The sequence below is a fragment of the Dipodomys merriami genome, unplaced genomic scaffold, assembly GCF_024711535.1.
Source record: "Dipodomys merriami isolate MVZ:Mamm:240054 unplaced genomic scaffold, mDipMer1.0.p SCAF_21, whole genome shotgun sequence".
NCBI classification, from domain to species: Eukaryota; Metazoa; Chordata; class Mammalia; order Rodentia; family Heteromyidae; genus Dipodomys; species Dipodomys merriami.
Genome location: NW_027203493.1, coordinates 2,039,985 through 2,057,344, shown reverse-complemented (window position 1 = coordinate 2,057,344; position 17,360 = coordinate 2,039,985). Strand labels below are relative to the sequence as shown.

General features: G+C 40.3%; 1 protein-coding gene across 1 annotated transcript; it reads right to left on the bottom strand.

Annotated features, from left to right (window-relative positions):
- Positions 1 to 298: 298 nt before the first annotated feature.
- On the bottom strand, positions 299 to 9,812 carry LOC138833853 (membrane-spanning 4-domains subfamily A member 6D-like). Its single transcript, XM_070032236.1, has 7 exons — positions 9,631 to 9,812; positions 8,099 to 8,252; positions 6,787 to 6,921; positions 5,803 to 5,859; positions 3,674 to 3,868; positions 1,334 to 1,435; positions 299 to 527 (listed from the first exon to the last, which is right to left on the bottom strand). The coding sequence occupies exons 2-7, from the start codon at positions 8,243 to 8,245 to the stop codon at positions 432 to 434; spliced, it is 732 nt and encodes a 243-aa protein (XP_069888337.1). The 5' UTR covers positions 8,246 to 8,252; positions 9,631 to 9,812; the 3' UTR covers positions 299 to 431.
- Positions 9,813 to 17,360: the final 7,548 nt, after the last annotated feature.

Genomic DNA, 17,360 nt, shown 5'->3' with positions numbered 1-17,360 from the left:
TCTGCTCTGTGCTGTGGTTTATTGTTGCTGGAGATGCACCCTGAGGCCTCCTGCATGCTAGGCAAGAGCTGTCCCTGAGCCACACCCTCACCCCCTAAGTCTAGTCATTCTGGAATTGAGGATCATCTCCAGCACATCCCAAGGCCAGAGACCTGGCAGGCCAGAGCAATCACCTCTTCCTAGCAGAGGCCACACATGCCTGTGGTTCAGTGGGTGGAGGCCATATCCAGCTGGGCTCTTGGCTTCCAGCCACAGAAGCCAGCTCAGCTGCCTGGGCTGGAGGGAATATCACTGAATATATACATTCAACCATTTTTTTTAATATTCACTATACAAATGACCTACATTTTACAGAAGTCAAGAATTGCTTTCATGGTGGTTAAGACAGTCTACATGAATGTTCTGCTCAATATTTTCCCCTTTTTTTGTTCTTAATTCCTCAGTAGTTCCTGGTATGCAGTTTGAGATGACTCCTGGTTGGAGAAGTTGAGTTTATCGTATACACTCTGGGACACAAAATGCACACTCTAAAACAAAGAAAATAAATTTGGTTTCAGACTTCACTTAGATCCACTGAGTGTACATATATATATATATATATATATATATACATTTATATGTATATATGTATATCTATATATAGGTATAGATAGATAATTTCCTGCCTTTTTTATCTAACATGGATTCCCTAGCTATCTCCAAGATGAGTATAATGCAGCATTAAGCTCCCTGAATAACTGATGTTGAACATCTGGTCTTTTTTTCTGCTCTCTACAATTAAAATTTCAAGTAAAGCAAGGCTTTTTAATTACATTCAATGAAGCCACAAGCTCACAGAGGTGAGTTCTTTAATAACTTCGGGGGACACAAAGGAAATTTAAGGTCAAAAGGAAGGGAAAGAAGAGCATAAGCAGATGAGTGAACACAGTCGCATATGCAAATCCCCTTTTACTGGGTCAGGAACTGCTCATGACACCAGTTGCCATGCCAGGGAGTCCTTCTACTTAAGCTGAAGCCAGCAGGTTCTTGTGTTCCAAACAAAGGAACAAGCTAACAGAATACTGCCAGGATAGATGCTTCATCTCCTGGTGCCTGTTTCTTCATTTGCAACATGGAAGGGACCAGATGATTTCTCAAGTTCAACAATCGACACATGCTCCCAAGCATTCGCTGGTCATCTGTCCTTGCCTCCCTGCCTCGCCATCAAAGCCACCTCCCTTGGACCTACCAGGCCGACACATTGTTCCTTCTATCCCTCTTTCTTGGTGTCCAAACTCAACACATCCTCAAAGAAGTACCAGGAAAGATTCGGGGAGGCCAGAAGTATACTCACCTCAGGGAAATTATCCTTAGACTGCTTCCACCACAGCACAGCAGACAGGACAGCCAGGCCCAGCTCCACCAGCGTACAGACTAGCATCAAACCCAGGGTACCCTGAAGTCAAGGAGATGAGGCATTGGGAGTTACTGAGTCATCTGAGTCTTCATGCCTGGCTGGGAGGGGATTGAGGAGACAAAGATCGCCTCCATCATCAGAGAGTAAAGACTTCACAAGGAAGGAAACTGAGATGTGCACAAGTCTAGCGACCGATCAAAAGCAATCTATTTCTTAATTCCATTGAGAGGAGAGTGAGGAGGAGGAGTAGCTAAATCAACAAAGGCATTTCCTCTTACTCCTCAGAGAAAGGCAACCTTGGTTGCATTATTCAGTCAGTAAAGGAGCTGAATGCTAGGCTCACTTTCAGGATTGAGGGTGAAAAGTTTCCCATTCTAACCTCAACTGTACTGCTCAGTGTGGGCCTAGACTAGAGTCTCTGTGTCCCTAGCATGTCTCTGTGTGTCTAGCTTCTATGGACTTACCCATCTATAAACTGTGCAAAATAATATTTCCTTCTCAGAGATTTGTGAGGATCAATGAGCTGACATATATATATATATATATATATATATATATCTGAAAATGTATATGGTAGACATATGGAAATGAAATACTTAGGGTGTTTCTTTGGCCTTTTTTAAAGTGGATGTAAGAGGTAGGTAGAAAAATATCAAAATGGTAGTTTCTAACACTCCAAATCAACTCAAGCAAGTCTCCATACAGCTTGGGTAATACCATTTCTATCCTGGGTAATAGGCCACTTGACAGAAAATAGAGATATGGTGCTTACATCCATCTCTAGTTCACTTAAAGAGGAGAGAAAATTCCCCTACATTACTAAGACATTATCCCAGCCAACTTGGTTCTCTGACATACAAATTCAACCATTCCATTATGCATTCCTAGTTGATCTACTGCACAAATTTTTCCTTCTCTTTCCCCACACCAGATGTACTGAAGTCAGATATTAATTTATACCAGCAACTCTCAGCCTTAGTTTCACACATTTTTTTCCTCATGATGATTTTGTGAACTGATGGATAATGGCCTAAGGCCAGCTCTACAAGTAATGGAGATGAGGGAAAAAAAAAAAAAAAAAAAAACAACAGCAACTTCCCTCTTCAACCACCTTCCCGCTGTCTTTAATTTCTCTGACTCTCAAGATGGTAGAAGATAAATAATTAGCACAACATACACAAGCCCCTCCAGGTACTAATTTAATGGGATGGAGAAACACAATGTGGTCAAGTGTGATAGTGGATCAATGAAGCTTACAGAGATTGGTTACAGGGTGAGCTGAAGAGGGAGAATGACAGAGGGAAGGACCCTGGTAAAGAGTCATGATCAAGGTACAGTGAACATACGTCCTAGATGTGTCCAAATGGAACCTCCTGGTACTACTTACCTATGATTGTATATATAAAAACTAAAAACTAATGGTCAAAAGGTGTATAGTATTTTTTTCATCAACTTTCATTACTTTCCTTCTTCCAATAAGATAGAATTTTCTTATAAACATTTCCATTACCATTCTTCATATACCTATATTCCTTATCTCCTAACTTAACAAATTCTATCTCTTTAGGTTGTGATAGTTTTTGTATATAATTGGGGTTCCTAAATACTGTGTGATATGTGTGTATGTGATATATATACATATATATAACATATATCTCATGTTCTCCATTTTTCAGTGCTCATCTAGATATCAAATCACATCCTCTTCCCCCCCTCTTTCTTCAGCTCTGGACACCGAAGAACCCAGAGATTTGCATGCAGTGTGCATAAATTCTCCCTCTGGTCTACATTCTCAGCTCCTGTGTTTGCCTACCTTAATTCACCAGTCCATGTATCAAGATCCTTACGTTGAAAATCTCATAATTTATGCCTTGAAAATTGGATATTTTGGATTCCTAAGACCCTCTACTAGCAATAACTTTTAGTTTTTTTAAACCAACTTTATTTGCAATTTACTCTTCACTTTTCTCCTTTTAGTATGTAAACCTTTTAATTTCATGCTTGTGGCTCCCTTTCTGCTCTATAGTCCTGGTTCTCCAAAGATGCCCAACATGAAAGATTAGAGGTATTTTTTTTTGTTTGGGTTTTTTAAACTGTATTTTTTTGTCTTTTCTTTTTTGGTACTGGGGATCGAACCCAGGACGTTGCACTTGCTACACAAGCGCTTTGCCACTGAGCTACATCCCAGCCTGAGAGTAGAAGTATTTTTAAAAGAAAGAAAGACTCTGAAGAAAACATGGCCTTCAAGAAATTCACAGAATGGATAGAAATACTTACAGCCAGACTGGTCTTGGCCATGTAGCATGCATTGTTTCTGCTTATAGGATAATAGGAATAAGAGCTAGTTGGGTGAGGGCTCAGTTCACACTTCTGTAAGGCAGAATCCAAGTCACTCAAGTTGTAAGAGAGGAGAATGAAACCCATAAGACCAAACAGAGAGCTCCCAATGTTTATGGCGAGGCTGCTGTGAACCTGAAAGAAAAATGCAGAGTACAGATCCTTCTCATGAGCTACAAACATCTCTAGCTACCTCTTTGCTGGGAAAATACTTTTGCTGGTCTGTCTTAAGAGATCTAGATTCATTATTTACTTCCGTATTCATGATTTATTTCTAATAAGCTAGAAAAAAATCAGAACCTAGGTCAGGTTGTGAGTGGGAGAAATGCCTACATGAAATGCCTCTCCCCACAGACAGAACTTCAAAGAAGTGGCGGCCAAGATTCTCCTTCTAGGTTCTTCACCCTGGAGACTGACAGCAGAGTCCCATGAGCTCTTGCCTACAAATCCCCCTTGGGGCTAGAACCTAATTATCTCCATTTCCCTCAGTCAGTGCTGTAGTTTGAGACGTTACATATCCCCAGTGAACTAAGCCCAGGTCTTAATCCTAAAGTCAATGCTGGGGCCAGGTAAGTCAAAGTTTTAGGACAAGAGACCTGATGGGAGGCCGTAAGTATCAGAATGCCCTTGATAGGGATGATTGGGACAAAGACTTCTTACTCTCTCTTTGCTTCCCTGCTGCTATGCAGCCAATGGGTTGGCCCACATGATTACTACCATGTTACCACTGCTTCACCACAGGCCCCAAAGCAGCAGATACACCCAACCATGTACCAAAGATTACAAAACGTGGGTCAAAATAAGCATTTCCTCTATTTATGTTGATGTAGCCCAGGTATTTGTTACAGTAATGTAACCCTGAACAATACAGACAAGACCAACGCGCCCCCACCCCCCATACACACACATTATAGAGTTTCAGATTTACAGACAAGGCAAGAAAAGTAGTTCACTCTTCCTCACATGCTGCTTCTCACAAAATCATATCCACCCATAGATGAAAGTGGGCATGGTTCTCTGACTCAGGAAGGCCCTGCAATGTAGACTGGCAAATCACTGGCTATGTCCAGGGCCATCTGTACGGGAGATACAGATGCAAAGATGGTATGATTAGAGGCCAGGACTTGAATGATCTCGGGAAAGTGAGATCAGGAAGTTAAGAGTTGTGCCAGCTCTCTGTTTCCTTGAGTGCTAAGTTCTTCAGTTTCATTTCCCAGCTTTAGGTCTTATTTCCGTATTTCGGAAGGGAGGGGCATAAATAGATCTCAGTAGTTTGCAGTTTCAACTGCAGCACTATTCACTAGAAACAAAATACGCAATCAGCCCCAAAGGACGAATGGATTTAGATAATGTGGGGAAGGGGGAAAGAATGCAGTCAAGAATTCATTGCATATACCACAAAACTAAAAAAAGTAAGGAGTAGGTTGAAGGGGGATGAGATTGTTGTAGGGGGAGACACAGATTCATCATATCCATAAACTTAAACGACACCTCCTTTTTACAACTACTTAGAGATAATGGAAGAAAGAAAAAGCAGTTTCACTTCTCCAGCTCACAGGAGAGGAGAGCTAAGCTTACGATGATGCTCAAAACAATGTCTATAGAAAAGTATGTCCCAGGGCACATCCAACAGCCATTAGCGGGAGTGAACCTCTGGTCCACAGACTATGTAAGACTTTCAAAATCAGAAAGAACCTCATCTTGGTTTGCTGAAGGAGTTTTTGACATTGTACCCATAACAAATACACCTTTTAAAAATATTGTGAGCCTGTGCATCAGTGCAGAGCTAAATTTGAAAGTCTATTACCTGCTAAATATCACCATAAGTAAGAAGGATTTTTTTTTTGCACTGGTCCATGGTATGTCACAATATCCTAAACACAGACTTTGATTTGGAGCCCACAATTTCCCCCATCTGGGCAGGGTTGTGAAGGGTCCCAAGTCATTTTTGAAGTACTCCAACTAGTTGCTCTGCAGTTTAGATTCCAGCTTTTCAATGGAGACCCTGACCCTAATGAATCCTATTTTATTTTGACTCCCAGCTAGAGGGCTATGGCTCTTATACTTACCAAATGTTTACTTGACCTCTTATCTGTGGTGATTGATAGACATCCAGAAGCGATGAACTACTCAGCAAAGGAAGGAAATATTGTCAAGACCATTTATTGTACAAGATAGCTACAATGTTCCCATCATTGTATTTATAAAAACAACAACAACCTCCCCCCAACAGAACAAATGATCCATGATGTAAGGTCTTATTTAAGTTCATACATTTGCCTCCTTTCTCCAAAGTAGCATTCAGAAAGCAAGAGAAATGTCACAGCTGAGCAGAAATAGGCTTCAATATACAAAATGGAGATCTTAAAAGAAGCCCGTAAGTAGATTTCTGTGAATGAGGGAAGAAATTTTGGAGTCAGATAGTCTTTAGGGAAGAAGGTAAACCAAAGATCTAGGAAGAGAAAAGAATGGGAGATGTTGGTATAATATGCATCTTTCCTTTAATTAATATAATGTATCTACTGATACATTAAGGCATATTTACATATGCCTTAATCCCTGAGATAAGTTCCACTTGATCTTATTGAATGATGTGTCTGGTGTGTTGTTGAGCTCTGTGGCTGGTGTTCTGCTAAAGAGTGTTACGTCTGTGTTCTTAGGATGTTGGCTTGTAGTTTTCTTTTCTGGTAGAATCCTTGTCTGACTTTGGTATCAGAAAGTTGCTATATAGAAATTCCTTCCTCTCCTGAGTCCTACTTCATGAGTATTTGGCTGAGCCCAGAATGAAGCCTCTAAGATCATCCTATCTCAAGATAAGAGGGGAAAAGAAATAAGATGATGTTCAAAAGGAATGGTTATTAAGTCAGCTGATGAACATACCTAAAACCATATTCTCCCTATCCTCCTGTGTACTTCCTTCCCCTGAGAACTCATAGGCTGCAAGCCCTACCAAAGCCCCGAACAGAAATGCTGCCACGTAGCAGAAGAATCTATAGTATCGATCCTTTCTTCCTCCGGATCCTCATCTCTCAGTCTGGCAGAATTTTACTTACACACATGGATCCGACGAATGGGTAGCCTGATTTTATCAGGGAAGTAAACACTGGGGTAAAATATGGGGAGAAGGGAGAACATGCCAAAATGATTCCCAAACTAAACACCATCACTCCACACAGGATCTGGATCGCCTGTTGGGAGAGGAAGAGGGTGAAAGTTAAAACCATTAGGTGTGAAGACATTGCCTCTCCACCTCTCCCAGAAGTTGATAGGTTATCACCTTCTAGAAGATTCTGGTGAGACCACAGACACGCCAAAAACTGCCAAGTAAGATAAGTGAGCCTTCGCTTTGAAGGCAAGGCTGTTCTGCCACAGAAAACCACTGCGTGAGGCTGCCAGGTGAGTGCTTCACAAACCTTCAGACCTTTCTGCCTCTCAAGCCCTGGGCTGTTCATGTCCAGTGTACCTCAGTTCATGCCAATGCCGGGCTCTCTTGAAAACCTCATTTCTACCTTTTATGGAAACAAGGGACATCCGAAAATTATCATGATCTCATCAGCACAGGAGATACGGAAGCCATTTCCCATATCTCTCTTGTGCTATATATAACATGGCACCTTGGTTCCTGTTCGGATCCATGGGCTCTTCCACGCATGCCCCTTTCCTGGGGACCCTCAAGTGGGAAGGTTTCCACACCCACTTGCAGCTCAGAGGCACGGTTCTTTTGACATATATCAAGCAATTTTTTTTCAAGCCGGTGCCACCAGAGCCTAACAGGTGATGGCTCTCAAAGCCAGGAGTTTTGAGAAATGTTTTCCTCCTAGACCTTGAGCCAATCAATCTTGGCTTGGATCCAATAGAGCTACTTTAATAAACTCTGTCTGAGAAGACTGAGATCAACCAAAGGTAAATATCCCCAGTACTTTCCCCCCAAAAAGGAGAAGACAAAGGTTTACATTTTCCTATCATTTACAATAAAGGAAGTCTTTTTCTTTGAAAAATCAACACAGATAACTGCCATGCAACAGGTGAACAGGATGTAATTCTTTATCATTAATTTCGTAAGAGAAAATATAAAGCAGTATATTGTACAAAAAAGTCCCTCCTGCCCAAATAATAAAACAATCAAAACTTAATCAATCAAATTCAGAATAAGGGGGGGGGACATAAACATTTTTTCATTTGTGGAACAAAGTCCTGCAGAAGATTTAAACAGCCCTCCCGAGTGTATTCCACTGGCCTGAAGAGCATTTTGTTGTCCTTCTAGCAAAACCAAAGGGCCTCCACACCCACAAGAGATCACGTAAGTCATAGACATTCTCTCCCCTGCCCTTCATCCCATCCCAACGTGTTCTGAATTGGATTTACCGCAACAACTTTGATTTCTGCCCTGAGGTGTTTCTTCAGGCTATCGTCCATCTGGTAGGTGGGTTGAGGCTGCCCTAGTTCGGCAACATTGGTTCCATTGGATCTGATCACTGTAACAGTCTCTCTGGTCACCACTTGTGGCATCATGATGGTGCTGCCCATGCCAAAAGAGGAAATTCAGTTCTGAGTACTGGGAGGTGAGAACCACAAAGATACGCTTTTATGATGATTTCTCCAGGTTTGACATAGTCTACTGACTATAGATAATGAACCCCTCAAAGGAAGGCCCTGCCATGCATCTCACGAGATCCCCAATGTTTATTGGCAAAGGACGCTGCAGAATTTGGAATGTGTAGCCATCTCTCTTTCTCCCATTTATCCTGACAGCAGTGCACTGCCCTAAGGAGAGAGGATGAAAATTCAACCTTCCTTCTTCTCCTTTCCAACTTCGGTACTACTCACGTGATCTGCACAGGATTTTTTTTTTTTTTTTGTCTAATGGTAACATTTATGTTCATTAATCCCAGAGACTTTTCTCACCTTTCATTCTGGTACTTTTAAGCCTTGCGTCAATCCTCAACGTTAACAAATTAGCTAGTAAAACGTATCTTCGTTTTAAGGAAATTCAGAATCAAATGGAAATGGCATCCACTTTGTAAAAGACTGAAGAAACAGTTCAAGTTGTGATCCCTGGTCAGCCATGACTACTCTCTTGGGTTCCGGACTCCAGGTAGAATCTGGAGCCCTTGCACAAATCTCTAGAAAAGTTAATTTTGTTTTTTATTGCTTTCTTGCCTGCCAGCATCAGCCTGAATCTGGGTCTAGCCAGTCTGGAGAAACAGCTGCATATGGTAACATGAGAAGTCTAGGAGCCATGACCCTAGGTTTGAGGACTCTACTTTTGAGCCATAAGAACTAAGTTGCCCAAGGAATCAGTTGCTGAGCTCAGCGTGGTTCTCATTTCTCAGCTCATGGTCTGTCCAGTTGCCAAACGGCCAGAGAGAATTTAAAGAGATAAGAGCTGTGTTCCCATTTGTTACATAGCCATAGCAAAGGAATTCACCAAGATTATGTACTTTGTAAATGGTGGGATAAAAAGAGGAAATTACATGTATGTATATATGTATATGTATCTTTGTAGGTACATGTATTTGTCTCTCTATACATGGATGTATGTAAATATATGTATATATATGAAGATGGCACATGGCATCTATCAAATCATATATGGGAAGAGGGAAGGAGGGAATACAAATATGGTGGAAGGGATGAAGTTGTTCAAAGTACACTGTGTGCATGATGTATGGAAATATCACAATAAAACCTCCTCATGCAACACATGTATGCCAAATCCAAAATAAATAAGAAAGGAAAAAACAGCAGAATAGTTATAATCAGATGTTAATTGCTTTTGCCCATTCTAATTCTGAAATGCTAGGGTGTTCATCTCATTGAAGGCGCATGGGAAGAATCCCGTACCTCCTCATCTCAGAAGGAGAGGTGAACAGAGAAAGGTGCTCTACGTTGCCTACCTGGCCTGTGGACCTTCCGGCCGGTCGCTGCTGAGCTCCCAGAAGCCCCTGCCGCAGGCTGTAACTCTGTCTTCTCCAAGTGTGATGAGCAGGTTTTACTTGCGGTCTTCTCAATGTGGCCAGTCCTTCCTTTGTTCTGGGTTGCTGAGCCACAGGATGTGAGGCTTAACAGACCCGTGGATTTGAGAAATGTGCCCACACTTCCTTTTTTTCTAAACCTTTAGTAACTTCAGAAAAAAAAAAATCACTGAAAAAAAAAACCCCACCAATAACTAATGCTCAGAGAGTGAGGGAATCATGGAGTTTTACACAAGTGAATTACCCCACTAACACATGCTAGCTTCTTGTCATTAGCCAAACTTATGTTTCTATAAGTTAAATACAGAACAACAGAATTGTTGTGAAGAGGCGACAACATGTTTCAGAAAGGTCTTTTAGAAGCACTGTACTAATAATATTGTCAGGGAAGTAATATTGGTGAATAATAACATTTCATAATATAATTAATGTAAGCTATAATAATAAATATAATAAATACAAATATGTATAAGTATGAATGATAAATATAAGCATATAAGTAACAATGCAGAGTAAATATATAATTAAATGTAAAATTATAAATATGAAAGAAATACAAACTATAAACTAACTGTAAAGATAATTATTGAGGGCTGGGAAAGTGGCTCAGTGGTAGAGCGCTTGCCTTGCATGCCTGAGGCCCTGTGTTTGATTCCTCAGCACCACATAAGCAAAAAGAAAAAAGCCGGAGTGTCGCTGTGGATCAAGTGGTAGAGCTCTAGCCCTGAGCTGAAGAGCTGAGGGATAGTGCCTAGGCCCAGAGTTTCAGGCCCCATGACTGGATCACCCCCCCCCCCCAAAAAAAGATAAATATTTATGTAGCCAGGCCCGGTGGCTCACTCCTGTAATCCTAGCTACTCAGGAGGTTGAGATCTGAGGATCGCAGTTCAAAGCCAGCCTGGGCAAGAAAGTCCATGAAACTCTGATCTCCAATAAACCATGAGAAAACCAGAAATGGCACTGTAGCTCGCCTTGAGCTGAAGAGCTGAGGGACAGCGCACAGGCCCAGAGTTCAAGCCCCATGACTGACAAAAAAAATAATGTAAATTATTATATACATGTAATGATTAATAGTAATAATTATTTATGGTTCTCAAGGACATTGAACAATATGTAACCAATAATACCAATAAAAGAACATAGAAAACTTCATTTTAAAAATGTTGTGCCAGTATTAGGGCTGGATTCATAGCCTGGGCACTGACCCTTAGCTTTTTCACTCAAGGCTGACCAGCTACTACTTAAGCCACAGCTCTACTTCCAGCTTTTGTGGTTGACTGGAGATAAGATTCTCATAAACTTTCCTGTTGGGGCTGTCTTTGGGTTGTGGTACTCAGATCTCAGCCTCCTAAGTAGCTGGGATTACAGGTGTGAGCTACTGGCACCTGGCTTAGAAAAATACTATGTATATAAATGTATATATATACAATATATTGTACATATACTATATATTGTGTATATACAATATGTATACATATACATACATACATGTCTGTGTATCTATATATACAAAGATTATCTATATTTCTCTACATATATATACATGTACATATACAGATAGATAAAAATACATACACATACATATGCATGCACACATGCACACACACACACTGGCTACTTATTCTAGAGCCTCCTTCTTCCTCAGGTAACTCTTTATCATCAGAGCTTTGCCCTCAAGAAAGTTGGGACCCTCCAAGGGAATTCTGAAAGAGAATGGCCACTATGGGAAGATGAAGCAAGGCTGGACCCAATTCAACAGTTAGTGATGGTTTTCTGAGCTTGAGTAAGGGAACCAGTGCTAGCTGCAGGGATTGCGGGCTCAGCACGCAAGCTTCCTTGCTCTTTTCCTTGAGCTGTTAGCATTCCAGTGTGAGCGATCACTGAGGTCTCAGAGGTGGTGGTGAGCAAATCACTTAACTGCACACATGAATTCTTCTGGTGAAAAAAGGAATTGGCTTCCTTCTTAGGGATGAGAGGAGCGAGAGAATTTGACCCAAAACTATGTGGACACAAGGGTAGATAAACTCAGATACTTTAGCACCCTTCCCGCAGACATGACACGAAGAATTGTCAACAAACATTATGAAAAGACCCACAATGGAGAAGGAACAAAATCCTTTCAACCTCTACCTTAACAACCACTGACTCAAGAGCAAAAGGCTTCTCTATGTAACAGGGCCTGGGCAAGAATCAGCATTATCTTCTTTATGTCAATTAACTTTTCTATGTAAAATTACATATGGTATTTGTGGGTTTTGTGTGTGTGTGTGTGTGTGTGTGTGTGTGTGTGTGTGCACGCGTGTGTGTGTTTGTATGTGATTGGCTTGTGTCACTACAAGGCACTGTAGCTTCCTTTATGTTGTAGTATGTGACAGAATTGTTTTCTTTAATGAATGTGTAATGTAGTATTTTATGTATACATTATATTTCCTTTATTTGTGTATGCATAGAGATTTTATACTCTTCTGCTTCTTGGCTATTGAGAAGTATATGCTTTTATTTATTTTTTATTGTGAAAATACTGTACAGAGGGGTTACAATTACATGGGCAAGATAATGAGTACATTTCTTATCAAGCATTGTAGCCTCCTCCTTTGTTTCCCATCCCTTCCCATCCTCCCCCCCACCCCCGCCTTTCCACCCAGTCCTCCCTGCTCCTTCCTCCCCCTCCCCACAAGAAGTATATGCTTTTAAAACACAACTGGAGAACCATCTTTCCAATACTGCATCATTTATAGATCATCATTGCTTTTTTTCTTTTTGTTGGTCATTGGACTTGAACTCATGGCCTGGGAACTGCCCCTGAACTTTTCTGCTCAAGGTTTGTCCTCTACCACTTTGAGCCACAGCTCCACTTCTGATTTTCTGGTGGTTAATTGGAGATACAAATCCCATAGATCTTCCTGCCTGGACTGGCTTCAAACTGCCATCCTTAGATCTCAGCCTCCTGAGTAGCTAGGATTACAGGCATGAGCCACAGGTATCCAGCTTGATCATCATTTCTTTATGGTTGCTTTCTGGAGATATAGTTTATCCTTTGGTTAAGCCATGCTTCCTGTTTCTCTGTGTGCCTGGACCTTATGCAGTAATTGGAGCATGGGGGGGAAGCTATCTCTTTCAGTCATTATGGATTATGGATTTGCTTTGTACAGAGGAAGATCTTCAGCAATCAGTGGAGCTAGGCATTCTCAGGCTTGGGAAAATGCTTTGGAATGCATCATTTCCTGGATTGTGTGTATAGTTTCCCAGTGAAGTGGCTTGACTGCTTCCAGAAAGTCTGCTGTCTCTTTCTATGCCTGGTTTCTTTCTGTCTGTGGAACTACGACGTCTCTAATGTGGAATTAGTAATGCACACTTTTATTCTCAGAGCACCTTCACCCCACCCCCCACGACCTCTCAATGGTGCTTGCTCCTGTTAGCTATGAGTAAGAGGAGACTAACCCATCTCCCGCATAGCCTCCCCCAAATCTAGACTGTTGTTTACATAATCCACTTATCTTGCCTCTTGCAAAGAAAGCTCAGAGTGGGTATTTTCTCTCAATCACAGTGCCATAGAGGGAGAGAGGTTAGGATTGGCAAAATGACATGACTTTTACAACCCACCTTAAAGTTACGCTTCTTGGATTTCCTCTCCACTGGGGAAATTGAAGCTTGCTAAGTCATTTCTGGAGTTTTCACAAAGGCTGTTTCATCCACATATTGTCAAATCCAATGACAGGCTGGGGGAACCCAGGGTCTAAGGCTTCTTATTTCTCCATTTTGCTGATTGGGCTCTAGGTCATTTCTTGTTACTAGATCCTTGTTGGTTAAAGCTAGAAACATCCCATTTTCCTGTGGCAAAGCCACAAAAGAGGTGTTTATGTGTGACAATCAGGGGCTGAAGTTAGTGTTCATCTCACTATACAACTTCCTACGCACAGTTTTGGTAAAAACACTCTTCCCGCATGGACTGTTCTCTTTCTCTTTGGCTTTTCTTGTTCCAAGAAAATAAGAAAGCCCCAAGTCTTTGGGTACAAAACAATCGTGTTGTGGCTTCAAATCCCCTCTGATCTCAAAGTCTCGTCACCTATACTCCAAACCCTCTCCAGAAAGAGTAGAGAAGCCTTTTTAGAATTCTGCAGCCACCTTCTCTTCTCTTACTTATCATGGGGAGCTCCTCAAGTCCCTGCTTCCTGTCTTATTCCATATGCCAGAAAGTCATCCCTATTAATATATCTTCCTGAGGCATTTATTGTTGTCTCTTTAGTGGGATGGCAAGTTTTGGAAACCATAAGCTAGAAATTGATAGGCAAAATATCCTTTTCTTTCCTCAAATTATCTTTTTTCTCGAAACCTCCCTGCCTCTGCATTCACATGGTATAGATTATCTTAAGTACATAAAAATGTGCTAAACAGGGGCTGGGAAGGTGGCTCAGTGGTAGAGTGCTCGCCTAGCAAGCATGAAGCCCTGGGTTCGATTCCTCAGCACCACATAAACAGAAAAAAACCAGAAGTGGCACTGTGGCTCAAGTGGTAGAGTGCTAGCCTTAAGCAAAAGAACCTCAGGGACAGCACCCAGGCCCTGAGTTCAAGCCTCAGGACTGGCAAAAAATAAAAAGTCCTAAACGGTGGGGGTAGAGAAGCTAAAACATATTTTATTTTGCAATAATTTTATCCTTGCTCGAAATGTTAGTGGCTACATTACCCTTTGGCAACAGGAAGTCTGTGGTTAAAACTCCAACTTCAACATTCAACTGATTTCAAGAAGGGAGGGCTAGAGTTCAGATTAAGCTATTTCATAAAACAGATGGAAACTTCTTGAGCATAAGTGGGTAGTTTCTTCCCATAACAGAGAGGAAGAGGGAAGTGAGACAGAAAGAAAGAAAAGGAATTAAGCTAGTACTGAGAATTAAGAAACATGCCCAAGCTCACTGTGAATAGGAAACACTAACAGCTGGAAACAAGTTTCTAGCTGTGCTTTATTGCATTATTTATAGGATTTTATTTGAGTGATTCCAGCCAGGATAAAACACCTTATTTTTTAAAATGAAACTTGATTTATCAAGTTCATTTGGATATATGCTTGAAGTATATTTATGCTCTACATAGCAATTATTTTATTTTGTCAGGGTTAGTATTTCAAAATTAATTCATGAATAAAAGCATAATATCTGAAGGTGATATATGTTGCTTAGACAAACACTTGTATTTTGCAAAGAGACTAGAATTTACTCTGTTAACATTGGAAAGTTGCAATTTTCCACTTTACATTGAAGTATTTGTTCTATGAATCAAGTTAAAAACAATGTACCAGACTTCTCTTTGCATGAAATTTTAATATTTATTCTTGGAGACATAGCTTAGTAGCAGAGTAATTGCTTACAATGAAGAAAACCTGAATTAAAAACTTACTTTGTTATTTTTAAGGTGATATACAGAGGGATTACAATTATTTTATATATATAGTGTCAGGTCAATTGCTTTCTATTTATGAATCATATCTATTTTTTCCTTTAATAACCTATATCTGAGAACTACCTAGAAACACCTCTGTTCAAATTATAATGTAGGTCAGTTAATAAAGAAACAGCAGGTTTGACAGGTCATAACTCTCTGAATAATCATATCTTGACTTATTATCTGAGTTCTCTGGAGATATTGTGTAAATGCTTTAAACCATGTTAGATGAACATGACATAAGAGCAGGCTAAATCCCATACAAATAATAAATATTGACCTATAATTAGGATCAATTAAGAATTTACTACAGGAAAGTTTCTGTCATTCACTTTTAACTTGAAAGATTGGATGGATATTTAATAAATGTAGACTGGGAATAGGAAATATATTGGCAAATTGAGCAGAGGCCAAAACTATTCCGTGCAAACTTGCTTGAGAACATAATAGTCACGTTTTTTCCTCTTGTTCACATAATGGCAGATGTTATATGTGTCTTTACCACCATAGTATTCTATGTTTTTACTGGAAATTTCTCTGATAACTTGTGACATTTTTCATACACTTGTCAGAAATTTGTGTATCTTATTTTGAGAAATGTCTATTCATGTTCTTTGCTCATTTTTTTTCTTTTTTAAAAAATATTTTTATTGCAAAGATACTGTACAGAGGGGTTACAGTTACATGAGTAAGGTAACAATGCTCAATAGGAAATGTTTCCTATTCCCCCCATTTTCCCCCTACTATCCCTTCCCTTCCTACTCCCCCACTCCTCCTTCCCCTACCAAGTTGTAAAGTTCTTTTCAACATGGTGTTTTGTATATCTCATTGTTACAGTGGGTCAACCTGTGTCCTTGTTTCAGTTCCTTTCCCCTCCCCAAATTAGAAAAATGCATATACAAGATACAGAGCACTGGATTTTCTGTTTGATCAACTACTATGGACTTAAGAATTGGGTATTTAAGTGAATGCAGAAAGCTGTTTGCTCATTTTTTAAAATTGTGCTCATATTTTCTATGATTAAGCTATATGTGTTTAATTATAAATTTTGGATATTAACCTTTATCCTATATGTATACCTTTTCAAATCATTTTCCCCATCCCACACATTTGCTTTTCCTTATGTCAATATATTTGCCTTTGATGTACAGAACACTTTTAGTTTGATATAATCCTGTTTAGTTAGCTAATTCATTTTGTTTTTGTAGCCTGAGCCTTTTAGATGTGATTTTCAAGAGAAAAATATTACCCAAATAAAGACCTTTTCCCCTGTGTTTTCTTCTGCAAGTTTTATTTATTTATTTTTATTTTTAAAAATGTGTTTATGTCAGTTGTGGGGCTTGAACTCAGGGCCTGGACACTGGTCCCTGAGCCTCTTTGTGCTCAATTATAGTGTTCTCCCACTTGAACCACAGTGCCACTTCCAGTTTTTTGAGTGGTTAATTGGAGATAGGAGTTTCATGGGAACTTTTTCTACCCAGGCTGGCTCCAAACTTTGATCCTCAGATCTCAGCCTCCTGAGTATTGAGGATTACAGGCATGCATCACCAGCCCCCAGCTGCAAGCTTTATTATCTCAGGATCTATGTTTATGTCTTTTATCCATGTTAAGTTGATTTTTTGCGTGTGTGATGTAAGGCAAGTGCTCAACTTTGCATGCATAAATTCATTTTTCACTGTACCATTTATTGAAGAGATTGTCCTTCCATCTCAGTGTAGCCTACTAGCATACTTATTTTGTTTTTTGTTTTTTGTTTTTTTGGTCGGTCGTGGGCCTGGGAGCTGTCCCTCAGCTCTTCAGCTCAAGGCGAGCGCTCTATCACTTGAGCTACAGCGCCACTTCTGGTTTTCTGGTGGTTTATTGGAGATAGGAGTCTCACAGTCTCTCCTGCCCGGGCTGGCTTTGAACGGTGATCCTCAGATCTCAGCCTCCTGAGTAGCTAGGATTACAGGCATGAGCCACCAGCGCCTGGCCTAGCATACTTATTTTTAAAAAATATCAGTTGTCGCTGGGAAGATGGCTCAGTGGTAGAACGCTTGCCTTGCATGCATGAGGCCCTGGGTTCGATTCCTCAGCACCACATAAGCAAAAAAAAAAAAAAAAAAAAATATATATATATATATCAGTTGTCCCTTGTCTCAGTCTGTTTGTGCTACTACAACAAATTACCTGAGACTGGATAATTTGTCAGAAATTTATTTCTCATAGTCTGAGAG

What these genes read in the sequence shown, in the direction of transcription:
- LOC138833853 (XM_070032236.1), bottom strand. Translation starts at nt 8,245, where the DNA reads ATGATGCCACAAGTGGTGACCAGAGAGACTGTTACAGTGATCAGATCC. An exon ending in AGAGGTCAAGTAAACATTTG is followed by an intron (nt 3,869 to 5,802) that starts GTAAGTATAAGA and finishes TTTTTCTTTCAG; the next exon opens with GTTCACAGCAGCCTCGCCAT. An exon ending in TGGCCAAGACCAGTCTGGCT is followed by an intron (nt 1,436 to 3,673) that starts GTAAGTATTTCT and finishes CCTTGACTTCAG; the next exon opens with GGTACCCTGGGTTTGATGCT.